The sequence below is a fragment of the Rhipicephalus sanguineus genome, chromosome 2, assembly GCF_013339695.2.
Source record: "Rhipicephalus sanguineus isolate Rsan-2018 chromosome 2, BIME_Rsan_1.4, whole genome shotgun sequence".
Taxonomy (NCBI): Eukaryota; Metazoa; Arthropoda; class Arachnida; order Ixodida; family Ixodidae; genus Rhipicephalus; species Rhipicephalus sanguineus.
Genome location: NC_051177.1, coordinates 95,768,906 through 95,790,863, shown reverse-complemented (window position 1 = coordinate 95,790,863; position 21,958 = coordinate 95,768,906). Strand labels below are relative to the sequence as shown.

Here is a 21,958-nt window from a genome sequence, read left to right as displayed (position 1 = left end):
AGAGCAAATAACGCGAAATTGCATCGAGATGTCGTTTTACGAGGCACCAAGGATGAGCGTTAACTTTAGGTCAACAACATTACGCGCTGTTGCCGCCGAGGGTGCATGACGCAAGGATCGTGTGCGTTCAGTGCGAAAAACACCTGGGCGTGACTTCTATTTAACGGGCCTAATGAGCGGGATGAGCGTTTATTTCTCTATTTTTTTTCCCTCTTTTTTCCCAATGCTCTAAGTGAGCTCGAAAGATGAAATGATGGTCTACCGCTCTTCTTGGAGCGTCGATAATTTTACTGCTCGCTACAAATGTTTCTTTTCTTCACACCTTCGAGGCTAAGCGCTTCGGAGGTTGGTCTGTCGTCAACTAAGACGACAAACGGCGAAGAAGACGCGGACAGGCATGCAAGGCTCGCAGAGAAAAACCTTCGGAGAGCTGTGTAACACGAGGGTTGCTCAGTAAAGACTGACAATGGTGCTATTGAACCTCAAAGAAAAGCGTTCGAATTTTTCTTGATTCTGCCTACGTGCTCCCGAGTAAGTCAAGTTCACATGCATTTGCCATGCCTAGAAAACAAATGCGAAGCTATCTTCTGACATCATCTCGAAAATATCTTCCAGTGTCTTGACTCTTGACGGTGTATTTTTGTATGTCAATGTAATGCACTTTCAAATCCTTTCTTTTTCCCCTGTAACTTCGTTTTCTAAAAAATTTACACGATCCGTTATGAAATTGCCTAAAACGAAAGCCATCTTCTTTTTCTTCTCAGTCAACTGCACTGATTCCCTCCCCGTCTTCTCCTCCACGGCATCCGAAGTCTTTCCGCACCCAACACTGTTTCGCACTGCCTCCGGGATCGGAGAAATTAGAAGTTTTCTTCACCTCACATGGTTTTTCAGTGCGACCGGCATCGGTAAACCTTTGACCAAGCGGCGATGCCATGTGATGACATCATCACGTGACGTCACGATGACGTCAAACTTCGGCGACCTTTGACAACATGACGACGTCATCACATAATCATGATTTTTTTTTTTTTGCATCACACGCGTTGACGCCGCCGACGCTCTCACTTTTCGCGCTTGATGAGGCATCTAAGGCTTTCGCCTTAATAATAATAATAATTGTAACTGCTGGGATTTTAAGCGCTAATACCACGATACGATTATGAGACATGCCGTAGCGGGCGACTCTGGTTAAATTTCGATTACCTGAGGTTCCTTAACGCGCACCTAAATCGAGGCACACGGATGTCCTTTGCCCTTCTCCCCCATGGGAACGCGGCCGCCCTGTCCAGGAATCAAACCCACGCGCTCGAGCTTAACAGCGCGACACCTTACGTACAAAGATACCATGGCTGGTAACTTCGCTTTCTTAGAGAAATCGCAGAGTGCGAGGTAATAATGATATCTGGGGTTTAACGGCCCAAAACCACGATATGATTATGACAGACACCGTAGTGGAGGGCTCTGGAAATTTCGATCACCACGGGGTTCTTTAACGTGCACCTAAATCGAAGTACACGGGCCTCAGACATTTTCGCCTCCATCAAACATACAGCCGCCACGGCCGGGATTCGATCGCGCGACCTTCGGGTTAGCAGTCGAGCGCCATAACCACCAGACCACCGTGGCGGGGCTGAGTGCGAGGTAGGAATTCTAGGACTAGTAAGCAGACCATTGGATATGCTTTGTAGAGTTCAAAACGTGGTCACTGGGCTCACAAACGAGCCCTTGTACACTGCTGATACGCAAATTTGAGTTCTACATTGGTCCCTTTTTCGTGGAATGCCTTTTCTCCTCAGTGTCGCCAGAACGCTTTTATAGTGCCAGCATTTATTTTTATGGCCTCTAGAAACCGAGTACACGGCTGTACAAATTCTTTTAGTCGACGCGTCCCGGTGTTTCTCTCTTTCTCTCTCTATGTCACTAACTTCTTTAGAATGGTAGTATTGTAAAATTTAAGAATATGTTTTACGGTTTGCTATCCGTCTGAAGCGACAGAATTTATTTGGAATACGAGAACCAAAATGCAGTAAACCGTATAAAAAAGGCATTTGCAGTAGAAAAAGACGATTAGAAAGGTGTCGCTTTCTTGGTTCTCGCGTCATAATAAACCCGATTCATCACGCATTTCTGTGAAAATATGTCAGATTATTTAGCACATTCGTGAGAGAATGGCAATCTACATTGATCCTGTAATCATAGCGGCTGCAGACATGAGAAGTATGGACAGGGCCGCGAGATAGAGTGAGTGAGAGAGAGGCAAAGGAAAGGCAGGGAGGTTAACCAGGTTGCACCCGGTTTGCTACCCTACACGGGGGGAGGGGAGAAAAAGAATAGAGAGAGCAAGGAGGAAAGAGGGAACAAGTAATGCGCGCACACACATCAGTGTTCACCGCGCACACTTAGACAGTCACAGCCGAGAAATGTTTGATACCGCTTCCTCTGCGGTTGTCTAAAAGTATACTGGAATGCGAGTTGTTAAAAGAGGCTTGCAAGGACTTGGCTCTAAGGAATCCAGAACTTGCAGTGCGCATTGAGCTGATGGAGTTGTCGTTCCGTTGAGGAGAGTGCGCATCGTGGTCATGAGAGACCTCAACACAGCGAGGACATGTCGGTTTTCGAGGGTGCGGGAAAAATAAATAAGACGAAAGCTTGAAAGGAGGAAATACGCAGTGTGCGTACATCTCTATCATTCAGGCTTTGCCTTTACTTCGCTTATTTTTGCTACGCACCTTGCGTATTATGCACCGTATACTTACGATGCGTCTAACTGGCACTGTTCGCTGACAGGTTCAGCGAAGGCTATAAGAACGGCTCCTTTTTATCTTTTTTTTTTGAAAGCCACATAACAACCAACGAGTGAACGTGACAGCGGTCACTTTCACTGCACCCAGCGTTCAGGTGGTTGCCGCGACATGGAGCAATGTTTGGATGCGGCCGTACAAAGAGCATTGTCCCTTCATAGAGTAACGTTATGTCAATTTGGCTCCCCGCACGTAGCGCACCGCTGCCAATGCAGTAGTAACCAGACGGGCCTGACTCGTGACGAAGGTGCACACTTTGGATGACGTGCGACCGCAAATGATCGAAGTTCAAAAAAAACAATCGGCTTACATGTCAGCTTAGACTTATCGCCCCAAGGAACGTGTACTCAATCCTGCAGGCGTGCGAAGTATCAAGTAAACGCAAACAGCGAAAGAGAGCCGCGAACAAATTCGGGCGAAAGTGCGGGAAAATTATAGACGAACCGCTTAAGCGATACAGAAGCCAAACCGGCTTTGCCGAAGGCCGCCAGACTGACTGCTGCTACCTTTTCTACTGTTTAGGAACCCCTTCACCCTCTCTTTCTGTATTTTTTTTTTTCGTTTTTTGCTTCTCACTTGGAAAGTGCACCCTTCGATTCCCCGCTTGCGTTGTCTCTCGCTGCCATTAGAAATCCGTGACGTCAGCGACGGGAGAGCAAAAAGCTGTTGCGTGCGTGACCGTCACGGCGGACGCCTCCCCTTTCCGCGCGTTTTATATATGGTGCTCGATCCTCGCGGTTCGTCAGTCGAACGTTCGCTATCGTTCTTTGCGTGAGTTCATTAAGCTCGGCAAGAGGAGCCGCTTCGGGACTTATCGCAAGGCCGCAGGCAGGACTCTTTGCAAGCGCTGCCGTCTTCAAAAAATGTCTTTCCAAACGTGAGTCAATATTTGCTCGCTTATAATTTGAACTTCGAACTGAAGTTGCTCGTAGTGGTCGCGATCGACAAGAGTATTGGGCGAGCATGCCGCGCACGATGGCCTCGCTGACACCCCGAAAACGAAAAGTGTGTATGCTAATACTGAGTGTTGGGATTTTACATCCCAGAACCACGATATGATTATGAGACGCCGCAGTGGAGGGCTCTGGAAATTTCGACCACTTCTTTAACTTGCGCCTAAATCTAAGCGCACGGGCCTCTAGCATTTTGTCTCAATTGAAAATGCGGCCGGGATTCGATCCCACGGCCTTCGGGTCAGCAGTCAAGCACCATAACCACCAGACCACCGCGGCAGATGAAAGTGTCTATGCTACCGTAGCCTAATGAAAACATTATCAGAGGTTCGCGCATGTACTCGGGAGCACGTTGGTTTAATGATTAATGCTACCCACGTGTTAAGTCTGAGTGCGCTTGATTTGAAGCTTTCGCGGCGTGTCGCGAAGTTCATGTCAACGCGGCTGTCAAAACTCATCCTCTCTCTCGTCTATGTAGGCTGTGACTGTGTTATTGTTTCCCTTCAAACACACGGAAATGGAGCAGTAAAAGTAGACGTGAACGACCTCGGATTCTTCGCGGCAGACATTTCACAATAGAACAATGGTATTCAGACACCATACAACGCACTGTTTTAGAGCACACGCGGGAAGCGTTCGCTGGGCAGAGTTGGGGCCTTGCTCTGTGACGACTTGCCACCTGCTTTTTAAAAAATCCGTGAGAATTGTCGCGTTCAAATGTGCCGTATGCCTTTGAGAATGAACGTGACGGGATAAGCACGAGGTTGTCGCGCTATACCATGCAGCCTAGCCTTAGGTAACCAATGGCACCGGGCACTGCTGCTGGTATTACTTATCAGGCACCGGCATTGATGGCGTCCGCCTCCGTGGTACAGCGGTTACGGTGCTCGGTTGCCGACCTAAAATTCGCGAGTTCGATACCAGCCGTGGCGGTCGCATTTCAAGGGAGGCGAAATGCTAGAGGCCCGTGTATACATGCAGCGTGCGATGTCAGTGCACGTTAAAGAACACCAGATGGTCGAAATTTCCGGAGCCGTCCGCTACGGTGTGCCTCATAATCATATCGTGGTTTTGTCGCGTAAAACCACAGATATTATTAAGTTCATCGTGGCGTGTTTCTTAGGTAGCTCTGAAAAAGAAAAGTATTATCTGGAGCGATTACCTAGCGGCAGTGCTTTATTGCTTGGTAAAGTTACCTCTGCTATCCTAAAAAAAAAAGAAAAATAGCGACCGTTTTCGTCACCGCGAAGGCACTTAAAGCCAGAACCGTCCCTGAACGTGGTCTTTGAACGCGCCATGGGAACAAGGATCTATCGGCTCTAGAAGCAAAATGGTGCGCACAGAAAACGACTGCGAATGAGCTCAAATGAAAAAAAAACGTCAAGTTTTCGAGATATTTTTCTTTCAAAATTTCCTTCTGGACTGGAAGGAGAGAACGAAAGCAACGGGAAATCATAAAGGAAAAACTAGCGACAGTGCATCGACCCCGTGAGTTCGTGTATTCCGGCCACCGATTCTTACACGATCCAAATATTACGTCTAATCGGCACGTCAGATCGGCGATTACGTAAGCAAGCAGCGCCACAAGAACTCCGTTTTTAGAAGCCCCGCCGCGACGGCCAAGACTTCTTCCTGCGGAAAGAAACTGCACCACTTCCGCTTGCCCCGCCAATCGCCAGTCGAGTCCCTTCCTTATCCCCAGCATTTTTTTTCCACTGGCTGCATTACAGCGGTGACGTGGCGCGGTCCGGCATGCCGGCAATCTTGTTCCGCTTCCTTCGCGGGGGTCCATTGAAAACGCCACCCTGTATGAACCTCTCGCCCTCCTTCTTGTGTTCTTTCGTTGTTCTGAGTCGCAAGTCCTTCCTGTTAACAAAAGGGGGGGGGGGGGGACGTTTACTCGTCGTGATTCTACGCTGGTCTCCAGTTCCGACCCAACGACCACGCCATGAGCGACTTCAACCATGGCCGATGTCCTCGCGTGCTATCTGCCTCTTCTATCGCCTCAACATTGCAGCCTCCCACGATTTCTTAACAAAGAAACCATCTTAAGAGGTCATTTCGTATCGATGTCCCACAGATTCTTCCACTGTGTTCTCTTGGCATTCTTCATTCCTGCTACTCAGATACCAAAAGTCAACACATATGAGCGACCGCCTGTGGACTTGATGACCCCCAAGTGTGCACGTGATTTTGTAAATCTCTTTTCTTCTTCCTCTCTTTTTGCTCCTTTGTCTCTTCTCCCAGTGCAGAGTAGCAAACCGGACCGGTCTGGTTAACCTCCCTGCCAGTATGTGCTTTTCTCTCTCTCTCTCTCATCATTGCTGCAGGCGCTCCTTTCTGCGCTGTCCCATTGTAAAAGTTCATTATTGATCTTCACCCCTATCGTGCGTTCAATATATCATTTATTCCGTCATAATTAATTCGTATTCGCATATACCTACTTCATATTACGATCCAATTTTTTGGCTATTTCTTCACACTTTTATCAATCCTTCCATTCATTTTCCTCTTTTTTTTTCATTCACTTACATTTAGTTTTTCTCTTTAGACATTTCTTTCTTCATGCCTTCACGCTTTCGCTCTTCCTTTCTGAAAGCCACGGTGGGTTGGTAGCCATAGCGTTCTAACGCTGCACACGAGGTCACTGGCTCGACTCCCAGCCGCATTCCGAAACGGGCATAAGAACTTTAATGAGAGTGCGATATTCGAGCACTCAATTTGCGAGCGCGGCGAACATCCCCACACGTGGTGTCCTGAGCTAAGCTCCACTGCGGCGTTTCTTAAAACCTGCTGCGTAGTTTCTGCACGGCAAATTTCAAGGTTAAAAACCACCAATAACTTTTTTCCCCCTTCTAATCTCATTGTTATATGTCCATTCGTCTATTCATACCTCCGCGCCCTTTCTTTCTTTCTTTCTTTTCATTCAGTTTTGAATGCCTCCATATTCTTCCTTCCTTTATTCGCTGTCATTTGCCCACCTTCTACAGCAAATGTGCGGGGCATCCCGCCTTTCAAGAACCCTTCCGTGTAACAGCCGCCGGAGCTAGCGGGCCCAGTCAAGTGTGTCGCCGACTCTCATTCTATCCGCGCACGCCTTTCTTAAGCCCCGGCACGGATTGCTGCGTTGAGAATCTACAGAAGGCCGCGAAGAAGAAGAGGAGGAAAGGGGTGGCGCAAGGTGCCGTACATTCACGTGTGCGTCAGAGCCGAACTGGCCCAGTTTCGTTCCGGCAAGCGACCATGTATATACGGACTTCCCGAAATAAGACGGGTCCCCGCTTTGCGTGCGTGCATGCACACACACTCCTGTCGCGGCAAGAAGAAAAAAAAAATACACACCAGGAAAACGTTCGACGATGATTTCTCCGCGAGTGGTATTCGCGGCACTTTTGTCTTCTCAGTCGAATACACCGCGGGATTGCCCGCTCCGCGTGAAAGACCCGGCGTGGGCCAATGACCAGCGAGTGTGTAACAGATGAACGCAAGTGCACTGCCGAACAGTGGCGACATTGCTGCGGTGCCCTGAATTGAAATCTTCAGTCGAGTACATGTCTTAACGCCGTATAGGAAGCGGTGAGGAAAGGTGGCAACGCCTGAAGGAGCTCTTGCAAGCGCGGTACGCTAGTTCTATGCAAACTGTGACAGCATAGCATAAATCTAGTACAGTTCAACTAACTACACGCAAATACACAACGAACAGATGAAAACTCAGTCATGCGTACATCGCGACGTACGCAATGAATCTACATAAAAGAGCACCGCACGTATGCATCACATACAAAAGTGCTGACAGCCGGCCGAGAACTGCGGAACAGCATGACGACTGCACATAGAAAATACATGACAAGCGGAAACTCTCAGCTAGTTTATTTTAGGAAAAATTCGATATTCAAGTACCTAACCTTCAAAGAACCTCCCTGGCGGCCCTCTGAAAATGAGACACTCAGTAGAACAGCGAGTTAATGATTAAACTAGTTTATACTCGTAAGTTACTCTTTGGGAACTTTACCGTCGTTAATTACGTCATCACAGATTCATTATACGTAAATAAAATGAAGGTCGCATTCCTGTATATCTCTTGACGTACTACGTGCGTCAAGGCATATATCAGAATAGTGACCTCCGCTTGCGTTTTCTATGTGAAGGGAGTTTTTTGTTGTTGTAGCATGTTGTTCCTGTAAGTTCAGCTTTCCTAAACTCGTCATCGTCTCCGAATGTGAGCGTTATTGGTTCCTAGAAAAGAAAGGCCGTCTGAGCGTCTTCAAACATTTCTGTTCTGACTAATATATATATATATATATATATATATATATATATATATATATATATATATATATATATATAGCCCATTTCGATTTGAACGCTCGGACGTCACGCACGAAATAACCTTCCTTTTATATAACCGTTCCCACTTTTTCTTTTTTGCAGACCTTGTATTTCCCGTAAAATAACAGCGGTTTGGTAATCCGGGAGGCATTCAGACGATCCGAATAAAACAACAATCACGGCTTTTCTTCCTAGATCGGGGCTGTTTGCCTTTTCGCAAATTGAGACGGAAGTTAGTTAATTATTCGTAAAGAAGGCCGTAGCGAAGAAGAGCAGGGACAATAGGCCGCTCGCTCGCGTTGCCGAAACGTCGCACTGGATCGTACGTGAATATACATGAACGCCTCCGTCGTTAATACCCGCACCGAGGTAGCCTTCGCACGCCTCGAAACTTGACCTCATTTTCCCATATGTGCGAGCGGGGCCACCTATTCGTTCCCGTTTGATCTTCACCTTACTTCCTCTTCCTCTCTACCTAGACATCGTGCCTCTAATGGATGCCACCGGTCGTAAAAAAGAATGTATGCGCTTTTGACGGAAGGGAAAATATAGGCAGAAAATTTCGTGTAGGTAATATCCTACGCTGTCGAGAGAGGCAAAGCGAACGAAAGAGTATGTGGCTGACCAAGGCGTAACAAAAAAAAAAAAAAAAAACGCACTACTGACGCGATGCAACCTTTACAGTCTGTCACATAACGCGCAAGGTTTTAAGAATTGCAGCAATGCGTTTGAAGCCTCAGGTGATGGAATAGGTCTAGGCCATGGCGCCAAGGAGTCAAGGGGTGACCGTCCAGCTGGTCAAAACAGTCGAGACCGTTTTTCATTCGGTGTGCTAAGCATATGATACTTTTCCAAGCACACTAGGATGCCTCAGATAACTATCTCTCACAAACTCAGCATTCGTATTATCGCGGTAGACCATATGTTTTATCTTAATTCCAACGGGGACATATTACACGGAAGTGTTCCGCGCCCATCCGCCAACGCGGACCCTTCGCCCGGCTTCCCTGATCAATCAGTAACTTTTTCATTACCGCAACCGCGTCGTGTCGCCAAGTCGAGGAAGGCTTAGCTCAATGGTATACGAGCAGCACGTTCCAGTCACCGCGTTCGCAGACTGTCTGTTCCTCTTTACCTCGTGCCTCTCACCGGCAAAACAACGGACATCCAGCGGCGCGCCGCCGGTACCACGGCTGACTGGCAGGCTGCGGCGGCGGCCGCTTCGGCTTGCATACTATGTACACAAGCCCGCACGCGCTGGGTATAGCGTGCGGACGTTCGCTTCCTCTTAAGAGGAAGTGCATGTCCTTCGTCGCCCTTTCCTCTGTCTCGAAAAGAGCCGCCGGGTCTGCGTCGCCGAGGCCTACATTTCCTCGCCGCCTCTTCCTAGTTCATGCCCTATTATGATGGTCTGCCGCAATCCCTGCGCCGACGATGCCGAGGCCTTCTCTGCCTGCAGGAACGCTGCTGGAAGAACAGAGGGAGGTACGACAGAAGAAAAAAGCAGCGCAGAGCGGTGTTTCGAGAGGGGGGAGGACAGGAGATTTCTAAAAACGAAAGCGAACGCTCTCGGCGGGGTGAGCGTCGTTCTAGATTTTCCTTCTCGCTCTGCAAGAGCCGAGTGTCCGATGGACAGTTAGAAACCGACTGCCGGCCTACCGACGGCGGGGGAACAGGTCCGCTCTTAGACTGTCTACGGACAGATACTGGATTCGGAGGCGCCGCCCAGGCAACAACCCCTTGCTGATGCCTGTACTGTGATGGCTGATGCCTTGCTGCAAGCCTGCATGCTCATGGTGGTGCCTGTGCTGTCTCTGCTGCTGTCTACCGACTGGTCCTGGTTGACTTCATTGTCATCGCAATCCGTGACGACGTGGTGGTCCCGATTTCTGGCTGACAGGTAGAGTAAACCGAACCGACAACCACCCATCTACATCCTGTGTTGTCGGTCACCTGTCTGCTCGTCTTCCCGCCTTCCTGCAGTAATTTGTTTTTTGCGTGCGTGTCTGTCTGCATAGTTCTTCAGCTCTTTGGTGCAGAAGTTTCGTAGGTTCAGAAAAAGAAGGCAAAAAGAAAACCTACTGATAGCCAGGTCTTGATGGGCGTGGAGTAACGATTCGACACAGCGAAATGAATCTGACAGGACGAAATTGCAGGGCCTATCTCGGTCGATCCTATATAGTAACAATACGCAGAGTCATAGGAGAAGATACGAGAGATCAGTTTTTGCACAATATACAGTGGTGTCCGGTTTGTTACCTTCGAGGAAAACTTCTTCCAGTGACCGAAACAACCTCTCATGGCCGTTTCGCGGGTCGTTTGTAGTCACCGACGGTTCGTGGTGGGACTGCTCCCTCAAGAAGCCCCCAATTTCTCACACCCAAACGACCTGAGCGCGTCGTTCTGAGCTATGAAGAGTTTCTTTCATCGGTCACTCGATCGATCTTCCATGGGATGAATTACACTGGTCTGTCGCCGATTCCTCTTGACGCTTTTTTTTGTTTATTACACCTCGAGGAAATACGGTTGTTCAGTATTGGTGCCAAGAATCGGTTAATTCTCTCACGGCCAAAGTTTCCACGATGCCACGTGCGACGGAAACTAGCAGCTTAGCGCTCTTTTCTTTATTCAGCTTTCGTAATGCCCCGCGATGGCCGACGTGCGCTCTTTCTTTCAAACAAATTCGCGTTATAAGCGACATGCTTTCGCATGATGTTCGAGTTTGGTCTTGGCCAAACCGATCTTTATTCATGAGTTCGGCCAGCTAGTGCAACGGAAACAGAAAGAGCAACGAATCGTTTCAAAGTCATTTTGAACGTCACAGTGAGGGTCACGCTCGTTCATTTTAGTTTCCTTCGATTTCTTCATATATAAACTCTACGCGACGCCAACAGGCATACCTTAGTGGACGTCAGAACCCCAAACATTTTCCAGCAGGATCAAAACAGTAAAGGACAATGTTCGCGACTTGTCCTCTTAGAAGAATAGACTCACTGTCATTTCAGTCACGACAGAAGTGACGACGCGCAAGAGGAAACTGGGAGTCAACTAAACATGTTATTTTTGTGCGGGCTATATCCTCTGCACTGCATTCCTTGGAGAGGCGAACCTGTCCGCACTGCCTGTCGTTGCTATTGCCACGTTTCGCATTAAGATTCTCGCCAGCATCTTGTCCAATGCATGTCGCGGGCAAGTGACCCTGTCACGTGTCAGATAAGCAACACTACTATTAACGCAAGAACACGTATTAGGGCTGGTCTGCCGGGCAGCATGCACAATTAGTCTGGTATACGCAATTTATTTCGTCAATTCCTTCTCGCGACGCCACATGGCCGGCTAGCCGACCTTGGCCAATCCGGCTGCCACCATGGTGTTGCTGTCCTACACCCTCCTCTCATTTCCTTCTTTCTGAATTTTTTTTTTTTTTGTCACCGTGTTTGTCGTCACAAAGAGTGCAACTCAGCCGGGCCGCGCTCAATGACTGCACTCGCGGTAGTGAACACACCGACCGGACCGACCATTTAGCGGGCGTCTCATTGTTTCTTCCCTTTTTTTTTCTTTTCATCAGACAATAGCTTCGCGCGAAGACGACAGCGACGACGTCATGTTGCACCTTGAGCGCGACCAGTCCCTCTCACCCGCGAGCCGCCCAAAGCGCGCGCGCTCACTTTTCTCTCGTCCAGCTTTTAAAACGAATACCGTGCGAGGACGCGGCGCGCAGTCCATCTGTCCTTGTCTCTGTGGCTCAGCTGACGACCAAATAAGGCACTCGACACGCGGAAGCCTGTGCGAACACCAGGAATAATGCGACCGCTAGAGCTGTGAGTATACACTGTGGGGATTCTTCTACGTATATTACGCGTGTTCGGCTATAGGCGCTCTCCCTGGCACCAGCAAGTACAGAGCCAAAAACTGCGATAGTTTGCGTATTATAACACTGTTACACTAACAGAATATCGATAGGCGAAGTGTGTGTGCGTGTCTTGAATCAAGCAATAGCTTGTGACGGACCCCTTCGAGTCAGGTTTCTTGACGCGTCACTTTTGGGATTTGCCGCTGAGTATATTTCTTCAAAGCAGCGACCGAACAGGCTGGCCTTTATGGTCGACATCTGGTAGAAGCAAGGACCGAACGGCATGTTTAGGGCAAGAAAAGGGACAGCGCTATTAACTCCAACTCGTGAAAAAGACGAGGCGGGAGCTGCATGTGCTTCTGCATCTACTAATCGGGTTACGCTCCCTTAGTTGTATTGAAGAGCAATCAAGGTAGACAAGCACAGTTTGCAAGCGCTCATATACTTGGAGAAGAATGTGCATTAAATACTCAAAATTTAAGTCTGCAATGCTTCAGGCTTTAAGGATAAATTGCTTTTGTGTTTCACTCTAATGCAGTGAGAAGACGAGCAAGAAGCGTGGTATAGCGCATGCCGATTCAGATCCTGCGTACCAAGCGCTTGCCATTGCTTCGTGACCGTAGCCGTACCATCCGTGTGAACATGACGACAGCAGAAACCGTGGAGAGGGCATAACTGTCAGGATAACCGCGCCTGTATGCAGAGCCCTACGAGCGGCGCATACTCGCCTACACGAGCCTCCCTGTTCAGTACGTCGGCAGAACGCCCGCCCTAGCTTGTCAATCCATTATACCGCTCATTATATGTTCCTAAACTTTAAAATTAGCACACTACTGCATCTCTTAAGTGCGGATGCTAATAAAGGAAGGACAAACACTTTAAAATGTTTTGTCTTTTCAAATATACCGATCTCTTCAGTGTGCTCGGTTAAGAAGTACTAGATAGCACGGGTGCACATAGGCGTGCGCAGAGGGGGGCGGCCGCCCCCTCTGGTCACCTAAAAAAAGAGAGAGAGGGGGGGGGCGCCGCGATGAACCTTCGCCCCCCCCCCCTCAATAAGAACCCTGCGCACGCCTATGCGCACGCATGCATATATAAATTTTTATATGCGCGCACGTAAGCAGGCCACCCTATCGAAGTATAATCGTCGCAAGTCTGCCGCAACCAGTTTGCAGAGGCGTGACATTCACCTTGCTTGAGGGAAAGTAGCTACAGCATTGACCGCGTTTAAAAAAAGGGAAAAGGCGAGAGTGAAAGAGCTTGCCGACGCTGTTGCGTATTTCTTTGTAAACACGCGCAAGGACAGAGTACTTTAGCGAAAGCTCGAGTTTGCTAAGGCAGCCTTAGGGCGGGAACTGAGTCACAGCACAGGGTCACAACGCAGCGCAATTACAGTGCAAACGCGCGACTTCGCGGTCTCTGCAGATGAAGGACGACCTATCGATACGAACCGCGTCCACTCTAATGCGAAAGGCCATAGCTGATCGACGGCTGTCCGCACTTCTTTGCAAATGCTTTGTTTCAAGCAGCAGCGAAAGTGGATTGCAAGAGGGTCGATTGATGAATGCGGTAAACAAAAACAAACGCAGTCAAGAGTCGGCGGAAAGAAACCGTGTGCCAGCGAATGGGGAGCGACGGTGTATGCGAGGCATATTCGCACGAAATCGATTGCGGTGCAGATAAAGGTGACGGCGATAAGGGGTAGATTGGACTGCCGCCGCCGGGTGAAAAGTGCGTGGCGGCGGGATCGGCTGCGATGCTCGGCTCAAGGACTCGGGTCACTTGGACGGGGTTGCTGCCTTGCACACAGCGGTGCTAGAGACATCTCAAGGAGAAGGCGACGATAGGGATCGCTTGCAGCGCCTTGCTCCTGATCCGGTGCCATGACACACAAATCCGAGCTCACTCTTTGATCGCCAGACGCGACGACAGTGCGTGGTTGAGCACCGCTGAAGTTGTACATTGCCGCGGTCCGCTCCCAATTTCCATCATAATTCTGCGGCGACCACGCTACGGTCAGACGTTCCCGGAGCTTTTTGCACTGTCAGCGTTGAGCGCGCCTCGTCTACTGGACATAGTCGGTACGCGCCTGCATCCGGATCAGTGAAGACCGGCTTGTTTGGAAGGGCGGTTGCTGCGTGTCCCTGCAGGTACGGCGTTAGCCTGTTGGTAATTATTTTTCGGGCTTTCTGAGCGTAGGCGTTTTGCTATGCTTTACATTGTAATTGCCTTCTTCGTTTCCATTTAAACGGTCGCTTCGATTCTGAGCGTACACTATTGGGTACGGTTTGACCAGCTTGCGCTGGACAGCGATAGCAACAGTTTAGTTCCAGCGCTATCGAACGTTTCAATCGCCTTTGCACGTAAAGGGCTAGTGTAATAAGTGTTGCAACCTTGTCAGTCTTTTCTATCCTGTTGGTTGCCGAGGTGGTGGTAAAGGATGTTATGATTAGCACGAATTATCCAGATAATGTGTGTGCGCGTAAGCTTTCTAATTTGAACAATCAAGCTTTTTTTTTCTTTTTCTGTAAATACGCAGTGACAGGGCGCGAAAAAAAAGACGACTTCCGAGGTTCTTGCACTGCCTCTAGCGCGACGTTTTCATGTGCGGCGGCATACGCCCTCGTACAAATAGCGCGATATGCTCGCACGCTTGCTGAATTAGTAACTTCGCCGCAACGGCTCGTTATGTTATGAAATAGCCGCACGCCTTGCCAGCCCAGTGACGTATGGCGTTGCGCGCGATTCTGCTATTCCTTCGGGACGAGGCATTACATTTGTTCTCAGGCTTCGCTAAGCGGCGTGACGCACCGGGAGTTTTTTCCTTGTCACCCCTGCGCGCCTTCCCTTGGGAACGTCTCGCTGCCGTCTTGGTTGTAACTGTGCGAGTGTGCACTGGCTTCGGTCGTTGTCTCGGTGGGAGCGTGAGACGCGATATCTTTTCAGCGTTTTTTTTTTTTTTCCCCTATCCGTTCTCCGCCCTCTACGCACAGCTTAAGCTAGTTCATTCTCGAAGCTGCCTTCAAAGAACTGATACAGAAAGGACGTCTTCAAGGTGACATTTGCCGGCGTCGTTACGAGTACGCTGTTAGTAGTAAAGGGTAAGAGGTCAGGCTCAGTTAGCTCGTGCCAACTTTAGGAGGGAAAAAAAATAACTCCTTAATAAATTCAATGCCTATGTATCGTATTTCGTGAGGCGAAACAATTGGGGGTACAGCGGCGAAACGACCTCAACAGGAAGCGGTGCGGCGAGAATGCAGAAAGACTCCCGCGTATTTCCGCGTTTCGTGTCTGGCGCCACGCAGACAACGCAGTCTTTGTACGTATATCTCGAAAGGAGATCGCGATTGCGTGTGGTAGTTAGCGTAAGTAGATAGCCTTTCGCAAAAGAGATAGCGGTACATATTTGCGGAAAGATTGAACATATGTGGTAAGCCGCGTTCGCCGTGATACGGCTCTCTTAAAAATATTAACTATAACCTTGGCCTAATATTGAACTATCAACTGTTCCGATGTTTTCGGCCATTATCGGACGACTACAGGTAACGTTCGGTTGATAAGCTGCGGCAGTTCAGCATCGGGAGGTTCTACTAAGGTTCGCGTGCACAGCCTGCTTAAGAAGCAGTACGCCAATTTTTCAAGAAAATTGGAAACTGGTTGCAACAGACCGAACGAACTTCAAGTATCCCATCCTTTGTTCAGCTATCACTTTTAGCACTATACACCCCGTTCCTAAGAAAGTGTGCGTTGCTGCTATGCACTGACGTTACACGCGTGCTGCTTCTGCAGTTGCCATGACAATGCTGGCCTTCTTGCAATTGCCTCGATACTGGTTTCCTTAAGGTATCAATCAGCTGGAACACGAATAACTGAACGACTTCCAGGTAGCGATACTGCATACCTTTGTAGAGCGACAGGCTCTTCCGATTCGGCGCCCTTGTCCGATGTCTCATGTAAGTGCGTGTTAGACGCTTAAAAACGTTAGAACCCGCGTTGGGCTGCTCACTCTTATAAAAGCATCACGTGAATCTAATCGGGGCAACACGCCGTAGACGCTACGATTAAGATTAGCGACGAGCCGGCTGCCAAATTTTGCTGCTTCGCATTTTTTCACCTCGTTCGCAAGGTCGCGTGCTCGCAGAGTATGAAGTGTGTGCGTACATTTAAAATGTTTCTCGCGATGACTAGCAGCTATGCTGCAGGCCGTCCTTTTCTATAATATATACATATTTATTTTGAAGGGCAAACGCACCAAGTGTCTTAAATAAAAATCTCTAAAACATGACCGACAGTGACCGCCGTTAAGTTAATGTGATCAAGCGCGTTTAAAGGAGTTCTAATACATTCTCTATTTTCCTCTTTTTATTGCGTTAATTGGAGGTCCTGGACCTTTAAATTGTAGGAAAAGTACCAGATAACCTACGAGTGCCCTAAAGAATTGAATAAAATAGCTTCTTTGAAATCTGTTCTGTTTCCCCGGAGGCGTATGTACCTCGACGTCATCACATAAAATGTACTAGTGGCAGGCCATCGCTAGGTTTTGGCGGTCGCTACAGTTCGCTCAGCGGTTTATGTGGATACACCAATACGCTCTGCGAATATAGCAGGCGTACTATAACCGCATATAATTCAAGTCTTGTTCTTCAGCGCAACTCTTATCGAATGCACCGAATCCCCTTTAAAGAAAATGTTTTATGTAGAGCTCAGCATAGCTCAGCAGGCGAAATTACGGAGTCGAAATTACGTAACGCTTGTCTCTGCGTCGGCTTAACACTTAATTCGAAGCGAGGTCACTTCTCAGAATGGTTAATTGCTTGTTAATATGGACTGGCGATACCACCGTTGGAACATTGCCAACAGAAGAGACCCGATCGCCTATTTGCCACTTGCTTGTCACGTTGTTTCAGTGTAGTTTCAATAGATGACATTCCGATGATGGGCTCTGTGTTAGCGGCCACGGAAAGCTCGTTGCAAGTTTCACAATCTTGTGTGTACGGAAAGATAGTCGCGGCATTTTCTTCGTTCCAGCATCTTGATGACGTGACTGTCGTTGAATTTTAGTCCTGTAAGGCATACGAATCTCTGAACATACCCATAATGATTGGGCTGCACGCAGAAAACTGGTCTGTGCGTATCTTCCTACTTTCGTTTTGCAAAGTTAGACCGTGCATTTCTTTATCGTGAAACAGGTGTCGCTGCTTTGTTGGTGCCATTAACAGACGGATACCCGCATCAGTACATCGCTGGTACTTGCTTAACGCGCCTACATACACGCGGAGCTGGGTAGCGATGGGGTATGTAACCTTGAACCGTTGTGGTAAAGCGTAGCGGCTGGCAACACTGCAGCGCTTTCCCTTTCTATGCACTCAATTCCAAAGTTGCTCACGCAGCCTGCGCTAGATTGGAGATGTTTTTCCGCGGAGGTGTGTACGTGCGCCTCGTCATTCCTTTGTCCCATCCGCGTTCTATTTTAGGGGCGAAGCTCCTTAAGGCGGCACCCGTTCGTCCCTCGTAGTCGTAGTCGTAGTGCGTAACCAGTCTTACGCTTTGACCTCCAAGGTGGTGCCGGTGGGAGATTTTTCCTGCGCGTTGTTGAACAATAAAAAATTCGCAGCGGTAGCTAAAAGCCGACTTCTTCTGTCTCTCATTCCCATTAGCAGCTATTCTTTACCTCCAAGGTAGTGCCTGGTGAGATTTCTCCTGTGCGTGATTAAACAATAAAAATTTTGTTCAAAACGCCGTTGATTGATGAAATAAACCAACGAAAGACGCCAGATGTTTTGTAAAAGCAAAACGGAAGAACGCCAGATGTTTCTAAAGCAAAACGAAAAGACGCCAGCTGCTTAACGAAAGACGCCAGATGTTTTCTAAAGCAATGGTTTTCTAAACAATGAAAATTCACAGCGTACATGTAAAATTAAAGTGAGCTGCAAGTCGTCATAACTCATCGAACCTTTAGTATAAACGCGCCCGATCTCACGTCGGTGATGATGTACTGGGCAGAATTCACGGAAGATTCACGGTTTACCGATGAACCTCCGCAGCTTCGCCCACTCATCATCATTCACTCCGTGGATATGCTGTGATTTTTTTTTCCTCGTACGCGCTTGGCGGAATTTTCATTCCGCGAATTAATTACGCTGCCAACGCCGTTTCCTCCTGGACGTTACTTCGACGAGGATCATGTATAGCGTGCATTCCTCGCTGTTCGAGTGCGACGCCGCGTACAGGTCAATAACCTTTTCTCTAACGTCACGACGCTATCCACCGACAGCTGTTCCGAGCGTCGCATGTATGTACTGCAGCGAGCGCGTAAGAATGTCGTATATGGTGAATGCCCGTTTGACGTGTCGGTATTGTTACCACGTGTGGTAAATTGCGCATGCCCCACTGGCATGCGCATTGTTTACAGCGTAATGCGAGCGTGTGAAACGCATACAGGGCGATTTCGATGCGAGCGCGACAAAGTGCTCACCCGATAACGCAACCCGCGGGAGCGGTTTGCTTTCTCCCTATAAAATAACCATGCGTCACACGTGCAAAAGGTAACGAAGCACGTCACTGAGTTCCGCGACATGCGCAAAAGTATTTCGGCCTTGTCGTTCTGCGTTAATATGCTACACGTTGGGACTCAACTCGATCGCGACAGCAGAGCGATACAGTGGCTCCGAGGTGCAGAGTCCTGCCACGTAGCCCTTTCTTCTTCTACAGAAAAACAGTGCACGCCTTTTAGCGATAACGCCTTGCCTGAATTTTAAAACTTTAACCTGCCACGTATCGCCACAGGAATGTGCATGAGAGTCGAATTTATTACGGACTCGCACGGATAACTTGATATTACCGGGGGGACGATAAGTAAACCGTCGCCTTTCACCCTTCGAAGGTATACAAAACAAGTCTCTTTGGGCTATGACGGGCTTGTATATTTTACCGAAGGAGCAAGGAACGTAAAAAAGAAACGAAAAAAAAAAACCTGAAGACCTGTTCAGTTGTTGGTGATGAGCTCGACGTTCGTCAAGAGTTGCGATGTGGGATTGTTGGTAAGTAATCCGAAGAGCTTTGATGGGTCGCGACACCACACACAGACACGAGAAGGCACATGTGTTGTCCTTATGTGTGGTTGATGTGTGTCTAGGCGTGTAGAACTTCTAGGCATTTTTAGGGTATGTTTATTAGTGTACTGTTGTTTGTCGAGCGTGAATGTTATCGTCTCTTTGTAATACAGTCAGTGCTGTCCGCATAAAACACCTGGATGACGGGTCACTTCTTACGAATCCTGGGTCCACATTATCCATTTATCACACAGTTCGTACAGTACCTGCGGACGCGGCGCATATATAAAAAAAAAATTAAGCATCCCGATAGTGTAATGATCGATGACGGCTTAGCTCGCCGGTTTTCATCATCACACAATTCTTGTTTTGTTTCATTTTGCAGGATGAACGTGAAGGACTCTTACAGCTGGATCCTGCCTGACCGGGACCCGCGAGTCGAAGGATGGGTGCTGATCGGAAGTCCCGTGGCGGTGACCACGGTGCTGGCGTGTTACGCTTACTTCGTCAAGATCTGGGGGCCGCGCATGATGAAGAACGCAAAGCCGTTCGAGCTGCGCAAGACCATCCTGTGCTACAACGCCGCCATGGTGTTGGCGAACCTGGCGATAGCGACGCGCGTGGGATACTATGCCTTCGTCACGGGCCACTACGACCTCTTCCTCCAGGGTCCGGACCTGTCTACTAGACCGATTACCATGATTCTGCTGCCGGTAAGCGTTCGACTTAACGCATGAGTACTCGATTTTCCTAGGCGCTCACATGTGGTGCGTACATAAAGGGTCTATGGCGTGTAATTACCGACGGCATGGGAACATTTCACTCGCATTCTAATTTTATTTAACGTGTGTTACGAAGCCGTTCAATATTCACGAGAATCTACCGGTCGCTAATCCTCTGCCCTGGTATACGTAAAGAAAACGAAAAATCGGGCACTTTTTCTTCCAAATGCTGCCGCCGTTGCCAAAAAATTCAACCCCATATCTCTCACTACGACGACGTCCGATCGCACAAGGGCCCGAGCTTTTCCTCCGTTTTCACCTGTGAGAGTCTATCTGGATCTCCTGTTCTTTCTGCTTCTTTTGAACTACCACAGTTCCCCAGGACATAGCCACAATTTTAGCACGACATTCAGGACTGCAGTTATGAAGTATTACGCGAGCGCTACATGTTCTGTAGTGTGTTCAGTGCGACCGACACGCCGAGTCGCGAGTGTTCATTACAGTAGTTGTAATGCTTTCGCCTGCGTTTACGTGCAGGTTTCGTGGTGGTACCTGGTGCTGCGGCTGTCCGAGTGCATCGAGACGGTGTTCTTCGTGCTGCGCAAGAAGTTCAACCAAGTGAGCGGCCTGCACGTCTTCCACCACGTGTCCGTGTCCTTCTGCACCTACTTCTACATCACGTACGGCGGCTTCTCCATCGCCTGCTTCGAGACCGTGTTCAACTCGAGCGTGCACGTGCTCATGTACGCCTACTACTTCCTCGCCGCCCTGGGACCCGAGGTGCAGCGCCACCTGTGGTGGAAGCGCTACCTGACGCGGCTGCAGCTCGTCCAGTTTATCGTCATGATCGTGCGCAACGTGTGCCTCGTGTTCACCCTGGGCGCGCCTTACTTCTCGCTGCCTCTGTTCATGCTCTCGCAGTGCTTCATCTTCTTCGTTCAGTTCCTCAGCTTCTACATCCGCTCGTACAAGTCCAACGCCGTGCGACTCGTCAAGTGCGGCGGCTCCTCGCAAGACGAGCACTGGAAAGTCGAGCGTGCGAAGGCTCAGTGAATACAATCTTGTCACCCGACGAAGCACGTGTAGACACCGACTAAATCTCACTCGTCAAACACTGCCGCGCGAACGGGGCGCGGCAGTGGTAAACGCTTCGTAAACGTCGATGGGGGGCGATTCAACGCCGAATGACCTCGTTGTTGATACGGAAGCAGGCGCGGTGCGCTGGCTACTTGTTTGGAACACGCGACATCGACCTTCCGACGCTTGCCAATTTGGATTGCTGCGGACCCCGCCGCTCTGTGTGAAAGACTTTGGCAGTCTGATGACTTCGCAGTGCAAATTTAAACGTCGTGACCTTTACATGAGCAAGAAGTGATCGCGCGATGTGTGATGAATCTCGGAGTGGTTGTCGTGCTCACGAGGCGCGGTATTGCGATGCACGGTCAAGGACGATACTTATTTATTGCCAGTGCCACTGTGCCGCAAGTGAGACGAGACGTAAAAGTGCCTCTTGCCTGCCTTTGCGTCTGAGTGAATGAATAAGCGAACGCGGTCTTCTGCGTCCAGAAGAACTCTGACGGACGAAAGCCCAATGACAGTGCCTTCGGAATGTTTTTCTAGGGCATGGATGCAGAAAGTGTAGCTTATTTATATTTTTTCTGACATGTTATTTCGAGATACGTAGCCTAACATCCTCATCGTTGTCAACAACGTCACCTCGATCCCGTTCCGCGCGCAACGCGACTCGAAGAATGCAACGTTTGTACAACGCCGCATCCACATCGGACTGTCGGATTTTGTAAATAGCCCATAATAAACAATGCAATACGAGTACCTCCGGATTGTGCGATGCCTTACTTTGTTGCTGTATATTTAAATCTATTGCCGAGTGACAGAAGTCACTCGGTAAGAGTCCGCTAACCGGACCCTCCATTCCAGCATTCTGTGAATGGATATATATTTCGAGAGCATGAGGAGCGGCACCAGTCATGTCCTCCGGCTCCAATCTGTTCAATCCGCGCGTGCCGAAATGGGTAGTACAATTAGCGAACTCTTAAAAGAAGGCCACCCCTGGTTATTGCAGAATGCAACGATGGTGGCTCGCGTCTGCTTGTTAAAACTTACACCACATATAAGTGCTGCAGATATTGTTGAATTATTCTTGCTGCATGCTGCTGTCGTCTATGTGGCTTTTGTGTGTTTGAGTCGTTGAAAACCACTTTTCAAGGGAACAATCTCAGAGTGT

General features: G+C 48.9%; 1 protein-coding gene across 2 annotated transcripts; it reads left to right on the top strand.

Annotated features, from left to right (window-relative positions):
- The first annotated feature begins 3,529 nt into the window (after window positions 1–3,529).
- On the top strand, window positions 3,530–21,546 carry LOC119383432 (elongation of very long chain fatty acids protein 7). 2 transcript variants are annotated; one of them, XM_037651559.2, is made up of 3 exons: window positions 3,530–3,681; window positions 19,377–19,704; window positions 20,251–21,546. In XM_037651559.2, exons 1-3 carry the CDS (start codon window positions 3,668–3,670, stop codon window positions 20,764–20,766), a joined length of 858 nt encoding a protein of 285 aa, XP_037507487.1. In that variant the 5' UTR covers window positions 3,530–3,667; the 3' UTR covers window positions 20,767–21,546. The 2 variants fall into 2 exon arrangements, with proteins under 2 accessions (XP_037507487.1, XP_037507486.1); XM_037651558.2 differs by lacking the exon at window positions 3,530–3,681 and adding an exon at window positions 11,766–11,907.
- Window positions 21,547–21,958: the final 412 nt, after the last annotated feature.